This window comes from Monodon monoceros, unplaced genomic scaffold (genome assembly GCF_005190385.1).
Source record: "Monodon monoceros isolate NGI ecotype Baffin Bay Population unplaced genomic scaffold, NGI_Narwhal_1 Super_Scaffold_22, whole genome shotgun sequence".
In the NCBI taxonomy this organism is placed as follows: Eukaryota; Metazoa; Chordata; class Mammalia; order Artiodactyla; family Monodontidae; genus Monodon; species Monodon monoceros.
In genome coordinates, this window is record NW_021703779.1 from 122,670,058 (window position 1) to 122,697,614 (window position 27,557).

General features: G+C 39.0%; 1 protein-coding gene across 1 annotated transcript in view; it reads left to right on the forward strand.

The window, feature by feature from the left end:
• The first annotated feature begins 690 nt into the window (after positions 1-690).
• FMR1NB (FMR1 neighbor) overlaps positions 691-27,557 on the forward strand; it is a 33,311-nt gene continuing 6,444 nt past the window's right edge. The window contains exons 1-4 of the mRNA XM_029240246.1: positions 691-1,009; positions 13,725-13,871; positions 17,617-17,757; positions 19,133-19,229. Coding sequence (XP_029096079.1) covers positions 691-1,009; positions 13,725-13,871; positions 17,617-17,757; positions 19,133-19,229 — 704 coding nt within the window. The remainder of the gene's footprint in view (positions 1,010-13,724; positions 13,872-17,616; positions 17,758-19,132; positions 19,230-27,557) is intronic.

A 27,557-nucleotide genomic window follows, 5' to 3' on the forward strand; every position in this document is an offset into this window, starting at 1 on the left:
TTAAGGTCTCTAAAGGCAAACACGATCTCGTTCCACTTAAGAGCTCCTACCACAGTGTAGCAACCTATTGAACATCTACCACATTCGCGATCGTCACTCTTCACATCCAGTGCTGCCCATCACACTTTCTGCCATGATGGAGATGCTCCTTTTTTGCTCTGTCAGATATGGTCGCCTGAGCCATGTGTGGCTACCGAGCACTTGATATGGGGTTACTGGGACTGAGGAAGAAGGGATTTCTTAATTCCATTTCATTTTAAATAACGAAAATTTACATTTAAAAAGCCACATTTATCTGGCGGTGCTGCAGTGATTGCCTGTGGTGACCGTAGAGGCTATAGTGGTGTCAGAGGACTGAATTTGAGGAGGAATTAGCAGCCATGGCTGGAGTATGATTCCAGCGAGGCCATTTAGTTGATGGGTGACAAGCAGTCCCGCTACTGGCTCAGGCCTTGGGAGCCCCGTTCATTCATTGGATAACGTTTGACAAACCCTAGAAGGGGCAGGCCTTGAGCGGTGCATGCGCACAAGCCACCAAAGCCGGCCATTACGAAGGGGCGAGGCCTGGGCCCGGCACGACGGCCGCACGTGCTGCCGGGGGTATCACGTAAGCGTCACCGCCCCGGGGGCTTCTGGGTACTGGGCGGCGGACTGAGCGGCAGCGTCTCAGCTTACCGGGCCCTCTGAGGCATGCCTTCCAAGGGGCAGTTGACGCGGGGGAGGAGACGGCCGAAGACTCGGGCGTTGCGGGGGTCGCACCGCAAGCAGAGCAGTTGTCAGGCGGGGAACCAAGAGAAGAACACGGAGATGCTGTCGTCCACTAGCGGCAGTGCCCCCGAGCACCAGGCCATCATGGCGGACAAGCCTAAGCCGGGCCCGCAGGCGTTTCTGTGCGGCATCCAGGCCTGCTACTCTCTGGTGAAGGTGTGGGCCTGCAAACACTCCCGGCTGCTTTTGTTTGGCGTCTGCGCCCTGCTCGTGCTGCTGTGCTACTGCTACCTGAGTGCCAGTGAGTGCCACCCGGGGTACACCGGGCGAGGGCCCCTCAGGGGGACGGGAGGGTGAGGGGAGGGCGCCGAAGGGCGGGGCTCTGCGGGGGTAGCGCGAAGGCCATCCGTCTCTCCCACTGCGTCTGCCCTCCCGTCCGTCCGACGACAAACAGCTTCCCTCCTTATCTCCCTTCAGAAGCACCTTCCCTCCCTTCCTCCCCACTTATCCTCACAAAACCCTACCCCCTCACCTCCCGCCATTTTTTAAAAAACGGAGGTGAAATTCTCGGAACCTAAAATTAACTGTTTGGTCGTGAACAATTCGGTGGCATTTAGATATTTAAACGTTGAGCAGGCACCACCTCTATCTCATTCATCACCCCGAATTCAAACCCACACCCACCGAGAATGCAGTTACTCCTCATTTCCCAGCCCCTGGCCCCCGCCAGTCTACTTCTGTCTCTGTGGATTTGTTCTGGACATTTCCTAGAAATGGGAACATAGAATATTTGTCCTTCCTTGTGTCTGGCTTATTCTACTTGGCATAATGGTTTCGGGAGTTGGGCATGTTGTATATGTATTGGTACTTCATTCGTTTTTACCGCCGAATACTATTCTGTGGTATGAATATACTGCATTTTGTTTATCCATTGATCAGATTGATGGGCATTTGGGCTGTTTCCAGTTGTTGGCTATAATATTGTTATGAATGTTCATGTACAGGTTTTTGTGTCAGTATGTTTTCAGTTCTCTTCGGCATATACCTAGGAGTGGAATTGCTGGGACGTATGGGGATTCCATGTTGAACTGTTTGAGGAAGTCCCAGACTTTTCCAGAGTGGTTGAGCCATTTTATATTCCCACTGACAGTGTATGAGGGGCTCCATTTCACCAGTGTTTGTTACCACCCCCTCTTTTTGATTATCACCATCCTAGTGTGAGTGAAGTGGTATCGTACTGTGGTTTTCATTAGTATTTCTGGAGTGACTAATGATGTAGAGCATCTTTTCATGTGCTTCTGGATATTTGTATATGTTCTTTGCAGAAATATCTATTCAAATCATTTGACCATTTTAAACTGGATTGTTTGTGGTTTTGTTATTGAATTGTAAGAGTTCTTCATATACTCTGGATATGTGATTTATAAATATTTTCTCTCATTCTGTAGGTTTTCTTTTCACTTTCTTGATAGCTTTTTGATGCACAAAAGTTTTCAATTTTGAGAAAGTCCAATTTTATCTGTTTTTTTTTTTAAATTTTGACACTTGTGCTTTTCATGTCATATCTAAGAATCCTTTGCCAAATCCAAAGTCATGAAGATTTATGCCTAGGTTTTCTTTTAAGGGTTTTATGATTTTAGTCCTTATATTTAGGTTGTTGACCCATTTTGTATTAATTTTTCTTTATGTCATATGTTAGGGGTCTAACGTCATTCTTTTGCATGTGAATACCCAGTTATTTCAGTACCATTTGTTGAAAAGACTACTCATTCCCCATTTAATACTCTTGGCACCCTTGTTGAAAAGCAGTTGACCATAGACCTATGGGTTTATTCATGGACTCTAAGTTCTGTTGGTCTGTGTGATCATCCCTATGCTAGTACCATACTCTTTTGATTACTATAGCTTTGTAGAAAGTTGAGAAATTGGGACATGTGATTCCTCCAGTTTTGTTCCTTACTCATATTGTTTTGAATATTCAAGGCCTCTTGCAATTCCATATAAATTTGAGGACTAGCTTTTCCATTTATGCAAAAAGGCCCCTGGAGTTTCGATAGAGATTGTATTTTTTTTAAAGCACTTTTCTATTTATTTATTTATTTGTTTGTTTGTGCTGGGTCTTCGTTGCTACGTGCCGGATCTTCAGTTGTAGCATGAGGGGGTCTTTTTAATTGTTTTAGTTGCGGCATGCAAACTCTTAGTTGTGGCATGTGGGATCTAGTTCCCTGACCAGGGGTTGAACCCAGGCCCCCTGCATCGGGAGCGTGGAGTCTTAGCCACTGGGCCACCAGGGAAGTCCCTATAGAGATTGTATTGAATCTGTAGATCATGTTGGGCAGTACTGCCATCTTAAGAATGTTAAGTCTTTCAATCCATGAACATGGCATGTCTTCCCATTTATTTATATCTTCTTTAATTTATTTCAGCAATGTTTTGTAGTATTCATTGTACAAGTCTTTAACCTCCTTGGTTAAATTTATTACTAGAAATTTTATTCTTTTGGATGCTATTGTAAATGGCATTGTTTTCTTAATTTCCTTTTTGGAATGTTTATTCCTGGTATATAGAAGCACAACTGCTTTTTTTTTTTTGCGGTGTATGGGCCTCTCACTGTTGTGGCCTCTCCCGTTGCGGAGCACAGGCTCCGGACGTGCAGGCTCAGTGGCCACGGCTCACGGGCCCAGCCGCTCCACGGCATGTGGGATCTTCCCGGACCGGGGCACGAACCCCTGTCCCCTGCATCGGCAGGTGGACTCTCAACCACTGCGCCACCAGGGAAGCCCGCACAACTGCTTTTTGCGTGTTGATCTTGTACCCTACAACTTTGCTGAATTTATTAGCTCTAGTAGGTTTTTTTGTGAACTGTAAAAAATATTCTGCATATATAATTATTTGATCTGTGAATAGTTGTATTTTTTCTTTACATTTTGGATGCCTTTTATTTCATTTTATGTTCTAATTGCTCTGGCTAGAACTTCCAATACAATGTTGAATAAAAGTGGTAAAAGTGGGCATCCTTATCTTGCTCCTGATCTTAGAAGGAAAGCTTTCAGCCTTTCACTATTGATTATGATGTTAGCTGTTGATTTTTCATAAATGCTTCTTATCTATTGAGGAAAATCCCTTCTATTCGTAGTTGAGTGAGTGATTTTATCATAAAAGGTGTTGGATTTTGCCAGATACTTTCTCTGCACCAATTGAGATGATCATGTGAGTTTTTTTTCCTTCATTCTATAAATGTGGTGTGTTCCATTGATTTTCTTAGGTTGAACCATCCTTGGATTCCTGGGATAAACCCCACTTGATCATTTTGTATATTCTTTTTAATATGCTGTTGCATTTGGTTTGCCAGTATTTTGTATCTGTATTCATATGTGATATTGGTTTGTAGTTTTCTTGCAGTATCTTTGTCTGGCTTTGGTATCAGATTAATGCTGACATCGTAGGATGAGTTAAGAAGTGTTCCATCTTCTGTTTTTTGGAAGAGTTTAAGAAGGATTGGTATTCATTCTTCTTTAAATATTTGGTAGAAATCACCAATGAAGCCATCTGCTCCTGGACTTTTCTTTTCAGGGAGGTTTTGATTAGTGTTTCAGTCTCTCTACTTATACTAGGTCTTCTCTGAAAGGTCTTCCTTCCCTAGCCTCCTTTCACAAACTACTAAATCCCCTCACCAACTTACACAAATGCCTTTCTTTCCCTTATGAATGACTTCCATCCCTCATTTCTCCTAAGGCTTTTTCATTGTCTCCCATCACATAGTACTAATCTCCCTCACCGCACCACTCAAAGTGCTGACCTCCATCACCTCCTCTCTTAAAGCTCTTCCACCTCTAACCTCACCTTACTAACCCTCCTTACCTCACCTCTCAAATTCGTTTCCCCATCACCTCCCTTCTCAAGGACTTACCTTGCTCAATTCCTCTCACAGAGGCCTTCCCTTCTTTCATGGTTGCCTTCCATGCCTCCTCTACCCTCACAAATGACTTCCCTTCTTCACTTGTTCCCCTGAAAGACCTCCTTCCTTCCAGTCCTTTCACAAAGTAGGAAATTCCCTCTCCTCACAGAGTACTAAACTCCCTCACCTCCTTACTCAAAGAACTTTCCTCCTTTACCTGTGCTCACAAAGACCTTCTGTCTGTCACCTCACTTGACAAGTCCCTTTCCTCTCTTACTCTCAGAAATGCTTTCCCTTCTTCATCACCACTCCAAAAGTTCTTCTTAACTTTCAGTCAAGGTCCTTTAATTCTTCACGTCCCCACAATGACTTTCCTTTGCTCACCTTACAGGCCTTCTCTGCCGTCACTCAAAAGCCTTTCTTCCTTATTTCACAAAGCCCTTTACTCCCCTCACTCAAGGTCTTCACTCCCTCACCTCCCTTTTATTTATTTATTTATTCATTTATTTGGTTGTGTCGGGTCTTAGTTGAGGCAGGCGGGCTCCTTAGTTGTGGCTTGCAGGCTCCTTAGTTGCGGCAGGCGGGCTCCTTAGTTGCGGCTCGCTGGCTCCTTAGTTGTGGCATGTGAACTCTTAGTTGTGGCATGCATGTGGGATTTAGTTCCAGGACCAAGGATCAAACCTGGGCCCCCTGCATTGGGAACGTGGAGTCTTAACCACTGCACAACCAGGGAAGTCCCCCTCACGTTCCTTTTAAAATGCCTTCATTCTCTTATGTCACATTGTCCTCTCTCTAACCTACCTTCACAGAGGCCTTCTCTTCCTCAGTCAAAATCCTTCCCTTCCTTTCTTATTTACCCTCCTTGAGACCTTTGCTCACCCCCCTCTCAGATGCCTGTTTCAGCCCTCCAAAGGCCCCCCATTCTCCCCACTCACAGGTTTCTCTTCCCTCACTACCCAAAGCTAACTCTCTCCTTCCTCAGAAGTCTTCTTTTCCTCCTTCTACTCAATGCTCTTGCTGCCTCACTTTCCTCACTCAAAGTCTTTCCCACCTCCTCCAGATCTTTCTTGCCCCCCCAACTCAAATACTTTTTCTTTCCCCACAGCCTTCTCTCCTTAGCTCCAAGATAGCCTTCTCAAAAAAAGGGCCTTCTCTACCTTACCTCCCTTGGCCTGCCCTGCCTCCCAGTCCCCTCACAATGGTATTCTATCTCCTCCTCCGCATAAAGGACTTGGCTCTCCCATAGTATTCCTCCCTCCCTCCTTCCCTCAAGCTCCAGCTTCAAGCCCAAAGACTTTCCATCATCTCCACCTCTAATCTCAATGACTTCTCTCTCCCTGCCATACCCAGAGGCCTTCCATCTCCTCAGCCAAGGTCCTCCCACAGTCAAAGAAGGAAGTAAAAATTGGGCAGAGGCATTGTTAAGTAAAATGAACAGAGACCACTATACACTGTGTCCCAGCTGCTTGGGGATGAAATTCAGTGTTAAATAAAGTATATGTTATGCATTCTTTTATCAACTATTTTAAATAAGTTAGAAAAATATTATTCCTACTCTTTGAAAAACATTTTAAGATGCCTTTTAAATGAACATCTACAAATCATATTACTTTGAGTTAACCATATTTATTTTTCCTACTGTTCATCTAAAATACAATGTATTTCTGAATTAGTTTTACTGTATTTGTAAATGTTAGTTACAAATAAAACTGAGAACCTTACAAACTGAGAGCTTTTTCATTCTCTGAAAACGTAATTTAAGAAACAAAACTATAAATTGTACATGTTATTTTCTTAGTCCGTGAGTTCTTCATTTTCTACTCCTATTTTGAGTAGAACTGTTATAAAAGGAGAATACTGTTATTCAGTGTGATTTCTTTATTTCCATGAGGACTTTTTCCAATATAGGTTTAACATGTTTTCTCCTAAAATAATCCATGATTCATTCTTAATGTTGTCAGATGTCCCAGATTCTCAGGAGGTAATATGTGACTGGATGGATTAAATATTATTTTGTATTTAAAATGATTTAACTTAATTAATGTAACTAAACTCATTGTGTTATGGGTTGAATTGTGTCCCCCCCACAACAAAAAATGTTGGACGTTTAACCCCTAGCACTTCAGAATGTGACCTTATTTGGAGATGAGCTCTTTATAGGGGTGGGCCCTAGTCCAGTATGAATGGTGTCCTTATAAAAAGGGGAAATTTGGACACAGAGATAGACGTTGTTAGTAGAAAGACTATACTAATAGACACAGGGAGAAAACAGCCATCTATAAGCCAAGGAGAGAGGCTTTCCCTGACAGTTCTCAGAAGGAACCAACCCTATTGGTTGATCTTGATTTTGGGCTTCTGGCCTCCAGAATTGTTGAGGCGATAAATTTCTGTTGTTTTAAGCCACCCAGTTTATGGTGCTTTTTTGCAGTGACCCTAGCAAACTAATACACTGAGGGGTAAAATAATTTGGCCATGCCCCTGGAGTATTGCAGTGAAAGCAGGGCATCTGGTCCCAGAGCTAAAATTTCCCTTCTTTCTAGATAGACCCTTCTGAGTTCTCTTAGACTTAATGCCACCAAGGAGAATTGAGGTTGAGGGATCTGAATTAACTCTGGGAGAGCTCCAGGTTGTATAGTCTTTTAGACCTTGTTTTTAAGGTTACTTTTATGCATAAGGCATATAGACTAGTAGCATACAGGATGAAGAGACTAGTAGATCTGGACTAGGAATCTGATCCCGCCTCCTCCACCAATTCTCTGTAACCTGTTGGGTCAGCCGTTATTGCACATCCTTTTTGGGGAGATTAAAAAAGAGAGAGAGAAATAAAGATTGACTAATAGGTAATATTTTCAGAATGCTTTAGCTCCATAGGAAAAAACCACGTGACTGGTTTCTATATTATTATATTAATACTTCATTTATCTGTTATTTTGGGGAGTGAATGAGGCAGTGCACCTAGATAGGTCTGATTGACTGCCTTGTACCACACTAGGCACCAAGTTTGGTCTTGCTTTAACCATTTGTGTATGTGGTGTAGTTGGAAGAGCCCTGATCTAGAAGTTAGGAGACCTGAGTTGTCATGATTCTGCCACTGACTTGCTGTGTGACTTTTGATGAGGCATTTTGCCTCTTTAGGCTTCAGTTATCTTGTCTAAAAATTGAGGAGATTTCACTAGACAGGTGTTTCTCCTGCCTCAGTCGTTTGTATAACACCTTCACAATTCTTCGTTATCTTAATGCTATCAGTTATTCATATTTTTCTTTAAATTGCCTCACTTTTTAAATAAATATATTTATTTTAAAAGGAAACTATAGCACCGTTACAAATGGGAAACTGGTCATATTTGCGATTAAGAGAATTATTTATAAAAATAAGTATCGTGAAAACAAAGTAATGTTATTAAACTTAAAAACAATTAAAAAAATGAAAGATATATGATAAAATATTTACTTGTTTTACATTGTACTAAGCACTTCGTGTATGACTTCATTTAATACTCACAATTCTTCAAAATAAATATCATTCCCATTTTGCAGATGAGTAAACTGAGGCAAAGAGAAGTTTACTGAGTTGCCCAAGTTCACCAGCCAGTATGTGGCAGAGCCAAGATGCAAATTCAGGTCTGTTTGAGCACAAGGCCCAGAAAAGACTGCGGCATAGGTAGACCCTCAACTTAAGTCTTAGCAGAATCCTCTTCAAGCTGATACCGTTAGCTACTGTTCACATTCTGTCTCTTCGCCCTTTAATTCAGTTCCTCATCTGAGAGACCTCACTGCAGAGCAGGACTGGCAACATGATTTGCAAAATGAAAATGTGGGGGTCCCTTGTTCAAAATGTATTATGAATTTCAAGATGATAGCAGAACATTAAACCAAGTGTGGAACCGTTCTAAGAGCCACATTCTGTACATTGCATAGGTCACATGCCCATGAAGCCCACAGCTTTGAGTCTGCCTTTTTTTTTCCTTTGAAACGTAGTTAGGTTTTCAGTCTTTTTTTGGTAACAGGGAAATTAAAAAATAAAAATTCTTTGTGACAGGGAAACATAATTGGTTCTTTACCATTTCTTGCTGCCATTTAGGGATGCTGCCTCCTAGTCTTTTATTTGCTGAGCTTAATGAGTGTACAGATGCAAATTAGAAGCATAGGGGATGGAATTATTCTGCATATGAATAACAGTGGGGGAGGGGAAAGAGGCTGGAGCTTAATAAGGTGAAGAGGAAGCTCTGAAAAGACCTGGGCACTGGCTGATGGAAGATTTTGGAGAGAGGAAAGGACAGTTGCTTCCAGTAATGAAAGAACAGGAATGTCAAAGGGGATTTTATAAAGGTTTGCCATATGGTAAATGATGTTTGGTGTCATGGTAGTTTTGATATACTAGTCATGTATATTTTTTCTACACTTTTCATAATAAATACCTAAATCGCAAAAATTAAATACATCCATAAATATTCAACTGTGTTCCACCTAAAATCAACGCATGTAATGCTGATGGTACTTACGCCACACCTTGGGAAATAGTGCTCAAGTTAATTTATAAATAATTGTCTTTCAGAGTAGGGAAGAAACCAGTGGTAGAGAGCAGGTTAAACATGCTGGAGGCTTTGGGTTCAGGCTGCTGCTGATGGTGCTTTTCTGAGTAAATGTTTAATTGCCTCCTCCTTTTGTACCCATCGAAGTGACCAAAAGATCTGTAATAGTTGAAAACCCAGAGAACCAAGAAGGGTGCTATCTTTATTTTATTTTTAAAAACATTTTTTTAGTTAATGTGTAGTTTGATCCTGTTTTTGTTCATTTTTAAATTTATTTATTTATTTTGGCTGAGCCGGGTCTTAGTTGCGACACGCGGGATCTTTGTTGCGGCATGCAGGATCTTTTTAGTTGCAGCATGCGGGCTCTTAGTTGCCACATGTGGGATCTAGTTCCCTGACCAGTGATCGAACCTGGGCCCCCCTGCATTGGGAGCATGGAGTCTTAACCACTGGACCACCAGGGAAGTCCCAGGTGCTATCTTTATTGACATGCTAGAAATTTGGAGGGATTTCTGAAAGATAGAAAGAAGGCCAGGCCAGACACTAATGAGAGAAGTTGCAGCAACCCGTGTTTCACTTTAGCTAAAGCCAAGCCTGTCTGGCAGGGTCTAGAGGCTAGGGTACTTTGAGTTGGAGATGAATCTCCATCCTAGAGGGACTCCAGAGAGCACACCCCCTGTAGAAGATAACCTAGTATGGAGACTCAGGTCACTGTGTGCTACTGCCAGCCAATACTTCCTTCAGATGGCGTGTTGACAAGAACAGTCAGTTGTGCGAGGGGGCACTGAGTGAACAAATGGCAGTACAGAACACAGGTCCTGTCAAGGCTGCTTCCAACTGTAGCTCCTTTCCTGTATAATGTAGGGCAGTGAGCCTTCTAACCTGGCAAAGTATGGCTGGCAATATTAGTCTCCCTTCTTGTTCCCTGTGCTGGAAGCACTCTTCCAAGCCCTTTGTATGGCCAGTTTCTTCTAATCTTTTTTCTTTTTTTAAGCTGAAATATCATCTCAGAGAGGCCAGCCCCTATTTAAAGTAGGTCCCCTACCTTATATTGTATTGGTATCCACTTTCCTCATAGCATGCATTACAATTTATAATTTTTTAATTTGTTAGTTTACTTTTTTGTTTGTTTTCTCTACTATATTGTAAGCTTTATGAGGGTAGGGATCTTATCTGATTTGTACACTGATGCATCCCCAAAACCTCAAATATAGTAGGCATTAAATACATAGTTATTGAATGAGTAGGGGTTAGGAGAAAACAAACAGGAAAAAATGGGTTATTGTCAAGATATGTACTACACAATGAAGATAAAACTGTAATGAATGAATACTTATGCATAGTGTTGAAATATATAAAAAATGGTTTTAGAACTTCAAGTAGAAATGGACAAATCTACAGTCGTAGTGGGAGACTATGATACATATATTTTAGTCCTTGACAGAAAAAATAAAGATATTGACCATTTGAATAATACAAGTTAGCTTGATTTAACATGTATAATAAAGTTCATATTCATATAATAAAGTTCATATTATAATAAAGTACCCTACAGGCTGAGAATATACATTCAAGTGTATATGTATGGAAGTTGGTCTCATTAAAATAAGAAAGAGAATATTATCGTTGATATAAAGGAGATTTAAAAATGATAAGTGAATATTCTTATGACAGCATATTCATAACATAACAACAAAATATATTTGACATATGGAAATAAGTGTAATAAGAACGGTACAGGACCTATATGAATGCAACTATAAATCTATACTCAGGGAGATAAAAAGAGACTTGAATGAGTGAGATTCTTGGGTGAGATAATTTTGTACTGTTATCAGTTATCTCCAAATGAGTCTATATTTAAGTAAATTCATGCCTAGTACATGAGGCACACAATAAATGTTTTTTGAATGACTGTTAAATAAGGAACATAATTACCATAAAAATATTATTAGGATATTTTTATTTGACAGAATGATTCTAAGTTTCATCTAAAATATTCTTCAGAGTTGAGAATAAAATTTTGATAATGAGGACTAATGAAAAGATTGCCAGATCCAGTTATTAAAGCATATGATAATACAAGGTAAATTGTAACAGTGGTATTGGTGCATGAACAGATAGATTAGTGGAACAGAATAGAGAGTCAAGAAACAAATCTATGACTAAGGACTTAGAATATGATGGTGATGTCATAAGTAGGAAAGGATAGATTTAATAAATGGTATTAGGAAAACTGGAAAACATGTGTCCCTACTTCATAACATACTCCAAAATATTTTCGAGGTGGGTTAAAGATTTAAATATAAAAAGTGAAACTGTAAAAGTGTTAGAAGGAAATATTAGAGTGTAGAATGCTGTCGACTGAAAATATGCACAACCTAAAATTTGAGAATTATGTTTTATTTGGCAGACTTTCTGAGGACTTAAGCCCAGGAAACAGCCTCTCAGATTAGCTCTGAGGGACTGTTCCAAAGAGGTAAGGGAGGAGCCAGGATATAGGAGTTTTGGCAAAAAACAAAACAAAAAACAAAAAAACACCCAGATAGTCAAAGATCAAAAGATTACTGCTAATTAAAGAAAAACCAGACATCTCAAGTTAATGACTTTAGCGCTTTTCTGTGTATGGGAAGATGCAAGAGTCTGGGCTTATTGAAATCATTCCCTTGATATGCATCTTAACTATCTAGGGCCAGTATCCTGCTTTTCTCCATCCTGAATCCGTTCAGGGTGCACCATCTGTGGAGGCTCAGTGACTTATGGCTTGGTGTATGTGGCCAGCTACATCCTTTGTTTACTTTAATGGCAGGTGACATTCTTTAAAAGGTCCACAATGCCATTTAAAACATGACCTGAAAGGCAGAAATAGTAAAGGAAGAGATTGATACATTTGATTACATAAAACATTTTAAACTTTTGAATTTCTTAAAACACCATAAAAAACACAAACGTAGCTGACTACCTTGAAAAATATTTACAATATATGTGGCAGATTAAGGGTTAAGTTCTCTATTACACAACAAATATATGAAAGAGATCAGTTCACTGATGACTAAAGGTGCAAATTAAAACAAGGGGTAACATTAGTTTGGCCATCAAACTGACAAACAACAAAAAAGGTGAGGGTCCAAGAATATTGGCACTTGCCTTCACTGCTGGTAGATGTATACCTTGGGGCAGCCTTACTGGAGGGTAGTGTGACCAAGGTCAAGAGCCATTCCTTAAGAATTTATCCTAAGGAATTTTTCATGAATACCTGCAAATATATAGCTACAGTGATAAATCATCGCATTGCAGAGTTCTTTCTTTTTTCTTTTTCTTTTTTTATTGAGGTATAATTGACATCTGACATTATATTAATTTCAGGTGTACAACATAATGATTTGATATTTGTGTAAATTGTGAAATCACCACAGTAAGTCTAGTTAACATCTGTCACCATACACAGTTACAAAATTTTTTTTTTCTGGTGATGAGAACTTTTTAAGATTTACTTTCTTGGGACTTCCCTGGTGGCCCAGTGGTTAATGCAGGGGGCCTGGGTTTGATCCCTGGTCAGGGAACTAGATCCCGCATGCCACAGCTAAAAGATCCCGCGTGCTGCAACTAAAAGATCCCGCGTGCTGCAATGAAGATCCCACATACAGATAAATAAATAAATAAATAAATAAATAAATAAATATTTTTAAAAGATTTACTTTCTTAGCAACTTTTAAATATGCATTACATTACCACAGGACTTATTTAATTGATAACTGAAAGTTTGTACCTTTTGACCCACTTAACCCGTTTCTCCCACCCCACCCCTACCCCCACCCCACACCTCTGGTAGCCACCAGTCTGTTCTCTGTATCTATGAGTGTTCTTCTAGGCAGTGTTCGTCATAATCTCAATAAATTGTAAAAAACTTAAATGTCTTTGTATGGGGGAAATTATTAACTCATTTATAATAGAGCCGTATAATGTAATACTGTAAGATTATTAAAGATAGTATTGGAAAATATTTAATGATATGGACAAATCCATGTCATGGGAATGAGGATGGATATCCTCTCCTCTTATATAGGAGGGAATCATGCAAATAAAACTAAAAGCAAGTTGTGTTGAAGTAGTGAGGAAGGATAAGGAAGGTTTACAGTGTCTAAGGCCTTGATTTTTATTCGTAAATAAAGAAGCCAACATATTTGCCAAGAGTGTCTGTGATGGGGCCTGACTTAGTTGGAATACATACTGTTTCCATGTTGTTGGTTGATTGGGCCTCCGAATGTCAAGACTGTCAGAGGCAAGTTCACTATTGTAAATTAGTTTACAGTGCAACAATGGGATGTCAGCCTACAGCTTAAGCATTTTGAAATTTATTTATTTTTTAATTAATTTATTTAAACTTAATACTCAGTTTTTCAGTTTCACAGCAAAAACATATTCTGATTATTAATTGTACCTAAGCTGTTATGGGTTTTAAATGCAATGTCTGTTAGCTCTTAGACTTTCCATATTTAATTTAAGCACAGGTAATTACTTTTAAAGGGTCAAAGAAAATGATAAATACTTTATATGTTGGGATTAATAATTTCACTTTTCTTAAGGGTTCTCGAATTCTGTGTCTCCAAGTGAAAATATTCTGTGGAGCAATGAAAATGTTAATGGACAACCTCTGGAAGAAACTGCTGCCTGGGAACCTCTGGAAGAAACTGCTGCCAGGGAAACTCTGTTAAGTTTTTTCTTTCCAACAAGTAAGTTCCTGTTTTATTTTATTCCTCCCAATGTCCTTGTTTTGAAAACAGTAGTTAAATGTTTAGGAGGCAGTGTGGTCTATTGGCATTGGAGTGAGACAAACCTGAGTTTTAATCCTGACTCTGCCCTTTGCCTTAGGCAAGATGACCTCTGAACCTCAATGTCTTCATCTTTAAAATGAAAATATTTACCAGAAAGAATTGCGAAGATGAACTGAGACAGTATTTTAAGTCATTCCATAAATATTTGTTACTCTTTACAGAATACTTTTCCTTTACAAATCTCTAAACCTTTCAAAATTTACCTTAATGGCATTGCTTGAAATTTAGTCACTGATCCAGTATTGTGAAATTAGTGTCTTCTGTGGCATTAATCAGGGTACTGTGTAGCTCTAATGTTATGGAATATACCAGATGTTTTCCCATCTGTTTCAATGATAAAAAGTTCAGGTTTCAAGTCACATCATCTCTGTCTTTTTGTGATTCTGAATATAATGTGTTTATCAAGCACATGATGGCCCCTGAGATTAACCACAAATAAACACATTTCATTTTGTACAGCATGTGGTGCCCTTTCAAGGAGAAGGTTCAAATAAGTTGACATATGTGAATTACGAAGATGAAGCTTTTATTAAAAATCATGCAGAATTCTAATAAAATTTGATGTACATATATAGGCACAAAATTGTATCCATTGTTTAATTCCGACTCTACCACTGAATTTTTCTGTGATTTTGCATAAATCTCTTCATGTTTCTCTAAGAGGTTTCCAGTTCAAAACAAGCATTATGACATCTACTACCAATGAGAATAGCAAAATAAACAAACTCCTTAAATAATTTATTTAAAGATACTGCCATGGTCAAATCGATTGGAGAAAGAGAAGTCTGATAAGGTGGTATGTTGTGAAGCTGAAAGAATAGTGAGCGCTGGAGTTCGTCATAAACAACAAATGATGATTTAAGCTTTAGAGCTTGAGAAGATAGCAGATGTAAACTGTCCCATAGCTACCTATAATAAGTACATTATACAAACACTGACGCCACCTTTAAAAATAGTCTGAATAAGATATCTGCATTTCTGGGCTTCCCTGGTGGCGCAGTGGTTGAGAGTCCGCCTGCCGATGTAGGGGACACGGGTTCGTGCCCCGGTCTGGGAGGATCCCACATGCCGCGGAGCGGCTGGGCCCGTGAGCCGTGGCCGCTGAGCCTGCGCGTCCGGAGCCTGTGCTCTGCAACGGGAGAGGCCACAACAGTGAGAGGCCCGCGTACCGCAAAAAAAAAAAAAAAAAAGATATCTGCATTTCTGAAATACTCCTCCAACCTGGTGCAGTACGTTGAGCCAAAATCAATTTATGAGATGACGTTTTTGCCCAAAACAATCAGACCATTCTATTTTAAGAGAAATATCATACCTAGGTTGATTCAACTCTTTCAACAGTGATTAAATATTTATAAAATATTATATACTGTATTCTTGAAAAAGAATAACTACAAGTTCATAAAATGTGAAGTACTTTTAACCAATTTATTTCCTTCCCTATATAATTAAAAATGAAAAAAAAAAAAAAAAGAATATTCTTCCTACTTAAGCACTAACAAAAAGACCGTCTTCTCATCATTAGACTGTTGTTAGTAATAGATTCATCTCTTGCAGATTAAAATGATAACCTTGAGACAGACTGGCAAGGGAAGCTTGAGAGGTCACACAATCCTACTCCCTTTGGATAAAATCATACACTTAAACCTGATAAAAATTGTTCTACCCTTTTTATTCTTCAAAATTAGTAATTTGAGTCTAAAAGCTAATTTTAGTATCTGGCATAAAGTCCATCAGATGCAATTTAGGTATAAAATAACAGAAGCACAGCATTAGAAGGGACCTTAGAGATCATCTAGTCCAGTCTCTTCTATGATTTAAAATCTCTTCTTGTATGATTTTCATTCCTGGAAAGTGGTCTTTGAACAATATCTGTAGTGAGGAACTCAGCACACAGGAAGTCCATCCGATCTCTGACCAGGGCCTGACAATTGTCACCCTTCCCTGAGTGTGTGATGTCCAGGACTGAACATGGTATCCTAGATGCAGCCCATCCTGGGGAGGAGAGTCACTCTGGGCCTGGCAGAATTGAAGAACAGATTGCTTAGAGTATAACAACAAAGTAGGCTAAGCTCTCACCTGTCTAAAATGTTTGGGAAATGAATATCCAGGCCAACTGGTAACGCATTAAATTTGTGACCTTGCGCAAGTTACTTTGATCCTTTATTTCTTCATTTTAAAAATGGAGGTTGTAAAACTAATTTTGAGAGTTTGTTGTGAAGATTGGAAATAATGTGCGTAAAGCAAGATACCTGGCCCAAATAGGTGACTAATGAATGGTAGCTGTTGTTATTCTTAGCTGAGCTTCAGGAATTGCCAGTCTTTAAAGTAGAGGAATATAATAAAATATACCAAGAGGTAATAATATACTTATAACCATTATATTATTCTTTGCTGATGTTGAAGTGCTTCAGAGTGATCGTAAAACATCATTTATTACTTTTCTAAGTCTGTAGTTGTTGATAGTATTGGAGATTGAACTGAATCTATGCTGGCCTTAAGCCATACTGTAGAGGTTTTCTTTTCAAATAAAAATCTGATATCTGCGTTTTTAGTTGTCACTTGTTTTTCATATAAAGCAGGACGTTTAAAAAATCAGCTGTTTCAGCTTGTGAATCTTACAGATTCAGATATGTATGAATTTCTTACAGTTGCATGAATCTTGGTATTCATGCCATAAATCATTGCCTATTCAAAATTATAGAGTTGTAACTTAAGGCCAAAAGGAAGAATCTTAAAACATACTGCAGTGCCAATATGATTAAGTGTTCACAGAAAGTAGGTCAATGCCAGTAGTAGTACTTATTTTACTCTCTAGCAGTAAACTGTGTGAATTTTACTTATATTCAGTCTCACTGATGGATTCAGTGCATTTCTGCAGCTTAGTAAAATTGAGTGAGAGTGTATCTGTGGTATTCTTTTAACAAGGTGTTAGTTTTAAGGGCATTTGGCCTGTTCTAGTTATTTAGCCCTTTCTGTATGTTTGTATCACTACTACTCAGCTTATGTTTATAGTCATTTTAAAAGTACCTTACCGGGCTTCCCTGGTGGCACAGTGGTTAAGAATCCTCCTGCCAATGCAAGGGACAAGGGTTCAATCCCTGGTCCGGAAAGATGCCACATGCCGCAGAGCAACTAAGCCCGTGCGCCACAACTACTGTGCCTGCACTCTAGAGCCCGCGAGCCACAGCTACTGAAGCCCACGCGCCTAGAGCCCGTGCTCCGGAACAAGAGAAGCCACCGCAATGAGAAGCCCGCGCACTGCAAGGAAGAGGAGCCCCAGCTCACCGCAACTACAGAAAGCCCGTGTGCAGCAACGAAGACCCAACGCAGCCAAAAATAAATAAATTTAAAAAAACCAAAAAAACCAAAACTACCTTACCAATGATCTGTTAACAATTTATATTTTTCTGCAGTTTATCTAGAATTGAAAATGTGTGATGTTAAGTAACTTTGTGGTAACTTTTCATTTAACTCTTATTTTTTCAGCATTTATTACTATTTGTATATTTCATTCAATCTTTTCTTTAAATGTACAAGCTTAAGTGTTTGTTTTTCTTTTCTTTTGTCTTGCAGTAATTATTTAATTAGGGCAAGTACTTAATAACCATGCTGAATTCTCTTTCTTGCATTTTGTTTCTAAAAGCATGCACTGTACAGGAGAATCAGGTGGTAAAGCCTTGCCGTCACCTGCAAGATCTTAGCAAAAGTGAATGTTTGAGATACAAATGCTGTTATTCGTCATCCAAGACCAGTAACTTCAACTGTTTTGCCCCGCTACAAGACAGTAAGTTAATCCTTTTACATTTATTATATTCCTGTTTTTAAGAATTGAATAAACAGGTCACAATGGCATAAGTTTAAATTTGGGTCCCTCAGCTTAACATTGAAAGGAGGCTCCCAGCCCTAGAGCAATACCACCCGTAGAAAGTCCTGAGGTGGTGAGGCCTCTATTCATGAGCCATTTCTGCTTAGTCCTTAGGTGTGACTATGGCAGTTTGAAATTAGTTTCATCTTTTCTTTTGCTTTAGTCACTATCTTGTCCCATAGATTCCAGGCTTTGTGAGATGTAACCCTTAATGCCTGGGAGAAGATACCAGTCAGGCATGCCTTAGCTTACTTTCTCTTCCCATCTTTTCTTCCTGAGTAGAATTCTTCTCATTTATCTTTTCTTCAGCATCTCAGTATGTAACAGTAACTTGAATGTTTCCTGTTAAGTCTGTTTGTCAGTTTCTCTCTTTGTTCTTTTGTTTTTGAATTAGGTTCTTCTCTTAAGATTTTTTTTCTTTACAATGCTTTGAATACTAGACCATCTGTTTTTTGCTCCTTCATTTGGCTAGTGGGGACATATTACCAGTTGGTCCCTTCATGGACATATTTGATATGATTAACTACTAACAAATGGTACAGAAAGGACACATGCAAAACAGTGTCTTAGGTTAATATAGTCCCTATTCAATTTACAGGTCTTTGTTGAATATCTAGTATTAATAATGGGAATTGAAACCTGATCATGAACATAGTATTACAATTTTAACACTGTCACATGGTGTTTATAATTCATTCATCAGTTTAGTCTTTATATTATGTGTGAAGAGACATTTGGTTCTTGTAGAGGGAAAAATTGAACCGTGACTTACAATTCCCCAATCATATTAGAATGCATTTCCAAATGAATATAAGAATAAAATATACTTATTCACCTGCAGATTCTTGATTTCTCATTTAATATAATGTTTTATAGTTGAGAAGTAAACATTTAAGAAACAATTCCTTTGTCAAGTTAAGTATTCTTAGATGAATTCACTTCCTGAGTATTGTAGGATATATAACATATGGCCAAGGAAAAAACATGCTTGGGTCATAGGAAGAAATATATATAGTCTGAATCGTAATAATCTGGTAACGAAAGCAGTAGGATCATTTGGTTAAGGCTTCCATTGGGGGGAACATACTTAAAGTGTAACCTTTAGTTGTATTTCAAGAACATTTCATGAACTCCTGCTACTTACAGAGCACCAATGATATTTACCTGTCATATAAGAATACCTCCTTATTTTACTTTATTAACTGATAGTTTTTTTAATAAAGACTATGAAAGAGCTCAGATTTGCTTCTCTTGCTTAAGTCATAAAAATAACAGGATATAATTAAACCACCAGAGCCTATGCAGATGTTCCGGATGTTTGGGCTTGGTGTGATCAGCATTCTCATCCTGGGATGTCTGCCCATTTGTTGCTGCTTGCTTTGCCAGAGGAGGTAGGCAGACATCAACTTTTATTTGCTGATTGCTGAGTATACTTGAATATTTCTGTGTAGACACATTTATTCATAGCTCCAAAAGCACAGGGATTATGTTTGGGTCCCTTTTGTTTAAAAGAAGGTAGCTTGGGAAAAACCTAAAAGTTGAGTTACCGTAATATTTCTTCAATGCATGTTATTTTATTTTTCCATAAATTTAAGACATCCTCTTGCATAGTCTGTACATTCCCGCATCAAACAAAATCCCAATTGGAAGGAAAAATAAATCAGTGAGCTGAGGGTATGTGGAGTGGACGTGGTTATTAACTGCAAATCAGAAGGATTCCCAGAAGTGTTAGCTTCCATCTAGTAGATGGTCGTCTACCATTGGGTCTTAAAGTCTTGATCTTCCTTCAAGCCAATTTGTATCAGATTTCTTATTAGCATCTTATACAAAATCCCAGTGGGCTGTTGGCATGATGCTTGTAAGTTTTTCTAAATAGCTCCCTACCTACTGGGACAGAGTGGGTGTGGAGGTAGAGAGCAGGGCCAGGGCTAGGGTCGGGTGAGTGAGGCACTCACTCTCAGGTTTGTGCAAGTGCAGGGTCGGCACTAGCACAACCCTGAGAGCAAGTTCCTCCTTAAACTTTTTGGTAAAGAAAAGGTGCCTGTTGAAGATTAAGCATCTTTGATGTTTTTATTTGAGTTAATAAGAAGGTGATATTTGAGTTACCAAGAAATTATTTAGATTTCACCAGAAGATTTAGACTATACATGTTACCTTATTTTCCATAAAGATCATTAAGTCTTTTTTTTTTCTTTTTTGTACCTTTTCCTTGAGTCTGATGAATTTGTCATACTCATCATTGTAGTTTCAGTTCATAGCAGAATGCCTCACATATAGTGGATGCTTAATATATTTTTGTTGAATAAATGAATAAAGAAATACAGTGGATGGAGTTGACTAGCCTGGAAGGCAGTCATATAGTGATTTAAACGTTCTCATTGCTTTCATCACTTTCTCAGACCATTTTGAAGACACCGTTGGGTCACAGCCTTTCAGCTTTTCCAGTTTGCATGACTGTCAATTCTTTTCTCAGTTTTCACTTAGTTTCCTATAATGAGTGAGTTATCTCTATTCCTAGGCTTCTTTCTTTTCTTTCTTTTCACAGGTGAATGGGAATAGGAGTGGAATTTTTGACCCTTCTGTCTTCCCTCCAAAGCTTGATTTCATATAAAAATAACCCATGAATAAAAATGAAATACTATTTGCTAGAAATAGGTAGCTTAGGATTATGCCATGCAATTTAGAGTATCTGTTATAATATGCCTGGTATAATAATTTCGTTATGGTCCCTCTGCTATGCCTCTGCCAAGGAGTTTTATGGGGATGCTAAGGTACACTGGAGTTTTCTCTAAAATGAGTTCCAGAGGATTATCCTTTAATAGAACATATTTTCTTCTTTTTACATAATACAAACTGCTTGAGAGACTTGAACAATGTGAATGGTATATATATAGAATGCCATAAATTTTGGTTTACTATGGTTTATTTATTTATTTACTTACTTTACTATTTTGTGTAAGAGTGGTATGTACCTTCAGTCATCCTGAGCTGTTTGTTGCAACCTCAGAGCAGGTGTCAGTTTCAGCTTGCTGCTTAGCTGAATTTCCAGGAACAGTGGATGGTTGCGGGTGGATGAGGCACTGTCAGCTTTTCCTGGTAAGCTGATTTTAGAAGCAAGGAGAATAATTGTGTTAGAACAAAGATCCTATCCCTGATACCAATCAAGGAGTGTAAATGGAGGCCAAAGCCTGCTAAACCCTCCTTTTTGGGGGCAAGGTATCTCTTTAGAGCTATCCCCTTAACTCACTTTCTGTTCTCCATCTCAAAGAATAAAGAGCTAGATAAACTGTTACAGTAGTAAATTACAGTAGGTAAAATAAATGATCCCATAAAAGGGAAATAGATGCAGCAGTAAAATCAATGTGTAGTGGTTTAGAAAAAGAAAAGAAAGAAGCCAAACACAGTTGTTTTTCTGAATCAGAGGGGCCCACAGCGAAATGCATATCTATAGTAACATGATCTGGGCCTCGTTGTTAGAAGAACCTTTGAGGCATTGGAAGATACTCTTTTTTAAAAAGAAAAATTATTTATTTATGTATTATTTATTTTTGGCTGTGTTGGGTCTTCATTGCTGCGTGCGGGCTTTCTCTCGTTGCACTGAGCGGGGGCTACTCTTCGTCGCGGTGCGCGGGCTTCTCACTGCGGTGGCTTCTCCTGTTGCGCGGAGCATGGGCTCTAGGCGCGTGGGCTTCAGTAGTTGCGGCTCGCAGGCTCAGTAGTTGTGCACGGGCTTAGTTGCTCCACAGCATGTGGGATCTTCCTGGACCAGGGCTCGAACCCGTGTCCCCTGCATTGGCAGGTGGATTCTTAACCACTGCGCCACCAGGGAAGTCCCTGGAAGATACTCTTAAGCTCCTCTTGCTGGATCCTTTCCTATACATTGAATATACATTCCTTCAGGAAAAAGCTGTTGTAGTTCTTCTATTTTGGCCTTCAGTCATAAGCCAAACAAATGATGTTTTGACATTCCTCAGCTCCTATATTTTGGGCAGTGCCTTTTATTTACAGGTAACCTAAGGAGCTAACAACTGGCAAGAGTTGGAGGGATGAAAAATGAGAAGTAATATGAGTAGAGGGGAGGAATGAAAGCAGTTTATCTAAAGAGGATAATCACTTTCCAGAGACAAATGCATTTCATTTTTTAATGCCTGATTCACGCTTTCTACAGTTGACCATGTTCAGTCACTGCTTGTGCTAGGTATTGTGGAGGATGCAGCAATGTCTAAGAGATAGGCTCTAGTTTTAAGGAGCTTCAGTCTACCTTAAAATAAATCCCAAGCATGACATATTAAGAACAATATAAGATGGAATATAATTAAGGACTAAAATGAGTGGTGGCAGTAACTTATAAAAGTTCTGAGGCATTGGGGATAAGGCTGAGTGGGAGAGGACAGAGTGGGCTCCATGGTGGAAGTGCTATTTGAGCTGAGTTTTTGAAGGGAGGACAAGATTTGGGTTAGGTGGGGAGGGGGCCCTCCCACAGAATTCATTACATCCAGATGGAGTCTCCTTACTATAGATCCCTTAAATGCTTATCATTTCTAAGCAGGAGTGGCTGAACTTTGCCCCTTTAATAATCTGTAACTGAATCTGTAGTTTACTTCTGTATTCAAGTGTGGTATGAACCAGGTAAACAGAAAACTCAAGCCAGCTTGAACTGGTTCACATATACAAAAGGGAGCAGAGAGCATTAGTGAAAAGCTTTCTAAGAATTTGCTACTAATAGCCTTATTAAACTCGCATATAAGATGCATTTTGAAATTCATTATGTCTTCAAGGTTATGTAAGATCTATTTTTATTCTCATTAATAGGGATCAGAAGCCTCATTAGGTTTAAGTGTCACTGGTAGGCTTAAGACTTACATAGAGATGAAGGAACAAACAGGTGGATTGGGACAAAAGGAAGCAGGGGAGGGGGCTCTAGGGCGAGAGAGGAGAAAGGGGGTGGCTGAATTTTTCCTGTTACAGTAATACAGTGCCAATAACAGTAGTTTCAAGTGCAAAATTCAGCTTCTAATCTTTATCTGTTTTTATATAAAGTTTAATCTGTATGTATATGCCAGTTAAACATCCTGTGTATTATATAGTGATATGATACTTGAGTGTGTACATAGCTTTAGTAAGGTGGAAGATTCAAACATTGTAATACCATGCCTATTAAAATCAGATGAAGTGTATTTTCAATGTTCTTTTTCTTCCTGTCAGATTGAATTTGTAAGTTCGAATTAAGAAAAATTCAGAACTCAGTCTGAAAATGACAAGACTACGTTTTCTTTCAACTAATAAAAAAGCCATGTTTTTTTAAGATTGTAGATCATCTGATACACAGATGATGTAAATAGCACATCCCCCATACACTTTCAATGTTGCTGCTTGCCAGATGGCTGTTACTGAAAATTTCTACATTTAGACAAATCCTGCTGAGTGATTCTCTGTATTATAATGTGGTTTTCATTATGTAGACAATCTTAATACCACTTACTCTCATAGAATGGGAGGTAAAGAATTGGGAATAAATGTGTCAAAAATTGCCTAAAAATCATCACCCATTGAATTTTAAAAATAGGCATTTACATTTTCAAATCCCTATGTTTGTGTGTCTCATTATACTGTACAATATAATTAGTAATGTTATTTTGAAAAGGATTATGCAGTAATTAGCCAACTGCTGAAAGGTTTGAAGTTCCTAGGATTATATACATATGAATTCAAAGAAAGGAAATAAAGTCTATAAATTTTAAAAGTATGGCTGGGCTGTAAGAACTTTGACAAAATATGATCAGATGAGAATGTGAGCAAACTGGAACCCTTATCTAACATGAGTCACTATAGATTTGAAATTCACATAAAGCCAGTTCTTCTTGGACCCTGTTCAAGGTAATTTAGTTATTGAAATAATAAGAGAACCTCATTATATGCGGATTATATGTCTGAGGTATTCCTATTGCAGGGACTCCAAGGGCAGCATTTTAGAGAATTCTGGGATATTAGGTACTATTAAAAAGAAGAGTTCGTTGCCAAGTAACTAATAACCTCATTGCAAAATGCAGTGGCCTTTTCTCAGTTTCCATCCAACTTGACCTTTTTGTCACAGGTACACTGTTGACTGCTTCCTTTTTGAAACTTTCCTTCCTTGGATTTCATTGTTCTCCTTACCATTCTGATCCACCTCAATTTGCTTCTCTTTGTTTTCCCAACTGTGGTTGTCTCCCAAAGCCTTATTCTCATCTATCAGAGAATATTACAAGTATGTAGTAGAAAGAATATTTTAAAAGATCTGTGTTCTACTTCTGCCTTCACTACCAGTTTTATAGTGAGCTTAACTTTTTTTGGTATTGATTTTCTCATAAAGTTAGAGTAGAGAATTGAGTTAGAAAATTTCTGAAGTCCTTTCTGAACATAATGTTCTGGGCTTGTCTGGATAAATGACTCTTAAACATACATCCTGAAATCCTCACCTCTATCTGTTTTATATTTCCAACTGCCTTCATGAATTGGGTGTTCTGTTAGTGCAAAATGCACTTACTGCAGCATTGCAAAACTGAACTTCTTTTTCTCCCAAATCATCTCCCCTTGACACCCGTTCATTTCTGTCAGTGATTTCTTTAGTCTCCCAGGCTAGAAACCTTGGAATCATCTGTGACTATTTACTTTCCTTTATCCTTAATATGTAATTCTATTCTTTCAGGCTCCCTGTCATTTTTTTGGTTTCCTTTGGGATGAGTCTGGGATTTACCTCTTCATATTTTATAGTCGCAGCTTAGTCCAGGCCTTTTATGTTGTCAACTGCTGTCCTAAGTAAGTGGTTTCAGGAGAGGAGCAAAAGGGGAGCAAAATATATTAGTCTTCCAGGGATGCCATAACAAAATACCACAGTCCAGTTGGCTTAAACAGTAAACATTTATTTTCTCACAGTTCTGCTGGCTAGAAGTCTATGATCAAGATGCCAGCTGATTTGGTTTCTGGTAAGGGCTCTCCTCCTGGCTTGCCGATGGCCACCTTCTCTCTGTGTGCTCACATGGCCTTTCCATGATGCCTGTGAGGGGGGTAGAGAGAGAAAGAGAAAGCTCTCTGGTTTTTACTAAAAAGAATTTTAAAATTAGTTTTTATAATGACATTAATTTTACTGATCAAGGCCCCACCCTTATGACCTCGTTTAACCTTAATTACTCCCTAGAGGTACCATCTTCAGTGCAACCATACTGGGAGCTAGGGCTTCAAGACGAATTTTAGGGACACAAACATTCAGTCCATAACACAAGACTAGCTAGCATCCAAATGCAAAGGCAGAATTGGGAACTGAGGAGAGCATTGAGATGATATGTCCAATGCAAATAATTTATACAAGAGACACAATAACTGCGATGGGGCTGCAGGTGGTTTTTGGAAGATGGCTAGGCTTTAGGTCCTGGAGAAGTTTCCTGGCCCTTCAATAGGAATGTGTGGCTGTGCCGTTAGGAAGGAGAGAGTGAGTAAGGATGCTTGCCAAGCTAATTTGGACATATACGTGGACCCCTAGTCTACTCTCCTTCTAATCCATCCTGTTATATCCTGCCAGGCTTATCTTCCTAAAATAGCATTATTTCATTTCATTATATCATTCAAGAACTTCTAATGCATTCAAGAATATCTGGATTCCAGGCCATCTGTTAGGTGCTGTGAAGGGCAAAGAGGTGAATCAGATCATGCTCTGTGCTTTCAAGGGACACATAGTCTAATAAAGGGTATATACAAGTATCCAAGATAGAAAGTCACACTCAAAAGGCACAGATAAAAACAGTGAGCATGTTTGGCCTTTTCCAGTTTATGTGAAGTTTTCACGTACATTGTTGTGTGTGACCTTCAAGACAGGTGCAGGGAGGTTTGGCTTCTTGCTCAGGGTTACGTAGTGATAGAGCAAGGATTCCAATCTGTCTTCCGATTTCTTTCTCTTTTTACTATAGGAAATAGGAAGAAAATTAGATAAAAACAGCAGCATCTTGTTGCTTCAAGTCCACTCGAAGGGCTGTGGCTTTCATCTATATTGGACTCATTCTATAACTCCAGTAATATTTCTTATAATACTCCATGTATCTTTTGCCCCAGCCAGGGAACTCTCTTTACTTTTCTTGGCGTACCCCAGGCTTTATTCTTGCCTCTGTTCTTTTGCCCATGTTCTTCCTAGGTCTTGGGATTGTTCTTCTTCATCCTCTTCACTTGTTTGAATTCTTTCTTACCTTCAAATTGCAGCTGCCCCAACTCTTCCATGAAGTGCTCTGCAACTGCTCCAGATTCCAGTGTTTTGTCTTGTCTTAAAACCTCTTTCTGTGCTGGTATTCTTATCCACATAATCTAACATGTAATTATCCTTTGTTTCCTATTGTTTGTTTTCTTTCTCTAGCTAAATTGTAACCTCTGTGAGGACACTGGGGCCAAGTTCATACTTCTTTGAGTCTAGAACTGGGGATACCCAAATGGGGTTTCTGCACAGGTATCATCATCATTCCTTTGGAACATGTAAGAAACGCATGTTCTCAGGCCCCACCCCAGACCTGCTGAATCAGAAACTCTGGGTTTAAAGTCCAGCAATTTGTGTTTTAACGAGCCCAACAAGTGATTCTCATGTACACTCCGGTTTGAGAACCACTTGATCTCTAGACCATGTGGTAAGCAAATCAGTAAATAATTATTGGAATAATCTAGTTAGTCATTTCTGTGGATTTTATGACTGTTTTGTGACGTTGCAAATGATAAGTTAAATTTATAAGCTTTCCTAGCTGTAAAAGTGATGTTATGTTCTTTAACTATCTTAAATAATTTATGTTTATATTAATGAATTATAGTTTATTAAGGAACATGGAAAAATCAACCCACTAGATCAGTGTTTCTCAAACTGTGGACTGTAGATGGCTTCTGTGGAAGTAACCTTAGGAATATTTAATAATACAGATTGCCGGGCTTTACCCAAGAGATTCCGATTTTGTAAGTCTGAGGTTTGGTCCTGAAATTTATATTTTTAAAGCACCCCAAATGAATCTGGTACACAGCCCATTTGGAATTGCACTAGATTCTCCAGTTCGACCGTTTATTCATTCATTCTTTCTGCATATCTTTATTGAGCTCCTGCTTGGTTTAGGCACTTGCTAGATGTTGTGTTCTCCATCTGATCATCTTCCTGGATAGCCTTGCTGTCCATGTTATGAGCCATCTAAGTCCATAGCCTTAGACTTCCCTGATGTACTCAATTCTGAGGACTCTTGCCTGCACTCTGCATTGGCCACCCATTTTTGTGCCCATATCCTGAACCTTATCATTCATCAAAAATTGAACCTATGAGTCTCTGAAATCTTAAACTTCAAAATCCTACTCTTTGACCATGGGGGGAGGTGTGCCTTGTTTTCTAGGTTTTTCCTTTCTTTACTTTTGCTACCCCTGTTTTCATTGAGACCTCCAGACTCTTTAACGCTCTCTTTTCCCCTGGTCTTCTACCTTTTTAACATCATCTGATTTCTTTATCTACCCTGGATCCTATTGCCTGTTACATCAATACAGTCTTTCCAGCTCCTTTGCTTCATTGAAATTGAATCCACACCACTTCTCTGCTTCTACATCTAAGCTTCTGGGAATTCCTAGAGGAAAAAAAAAGTCTCACAACTGTATAGATATGTATCACTAGAAATTCCCAGTGGGCCTACTTAGTGTTTCCAGCCACACTATTCTACTTGATGCTTACAAACAAC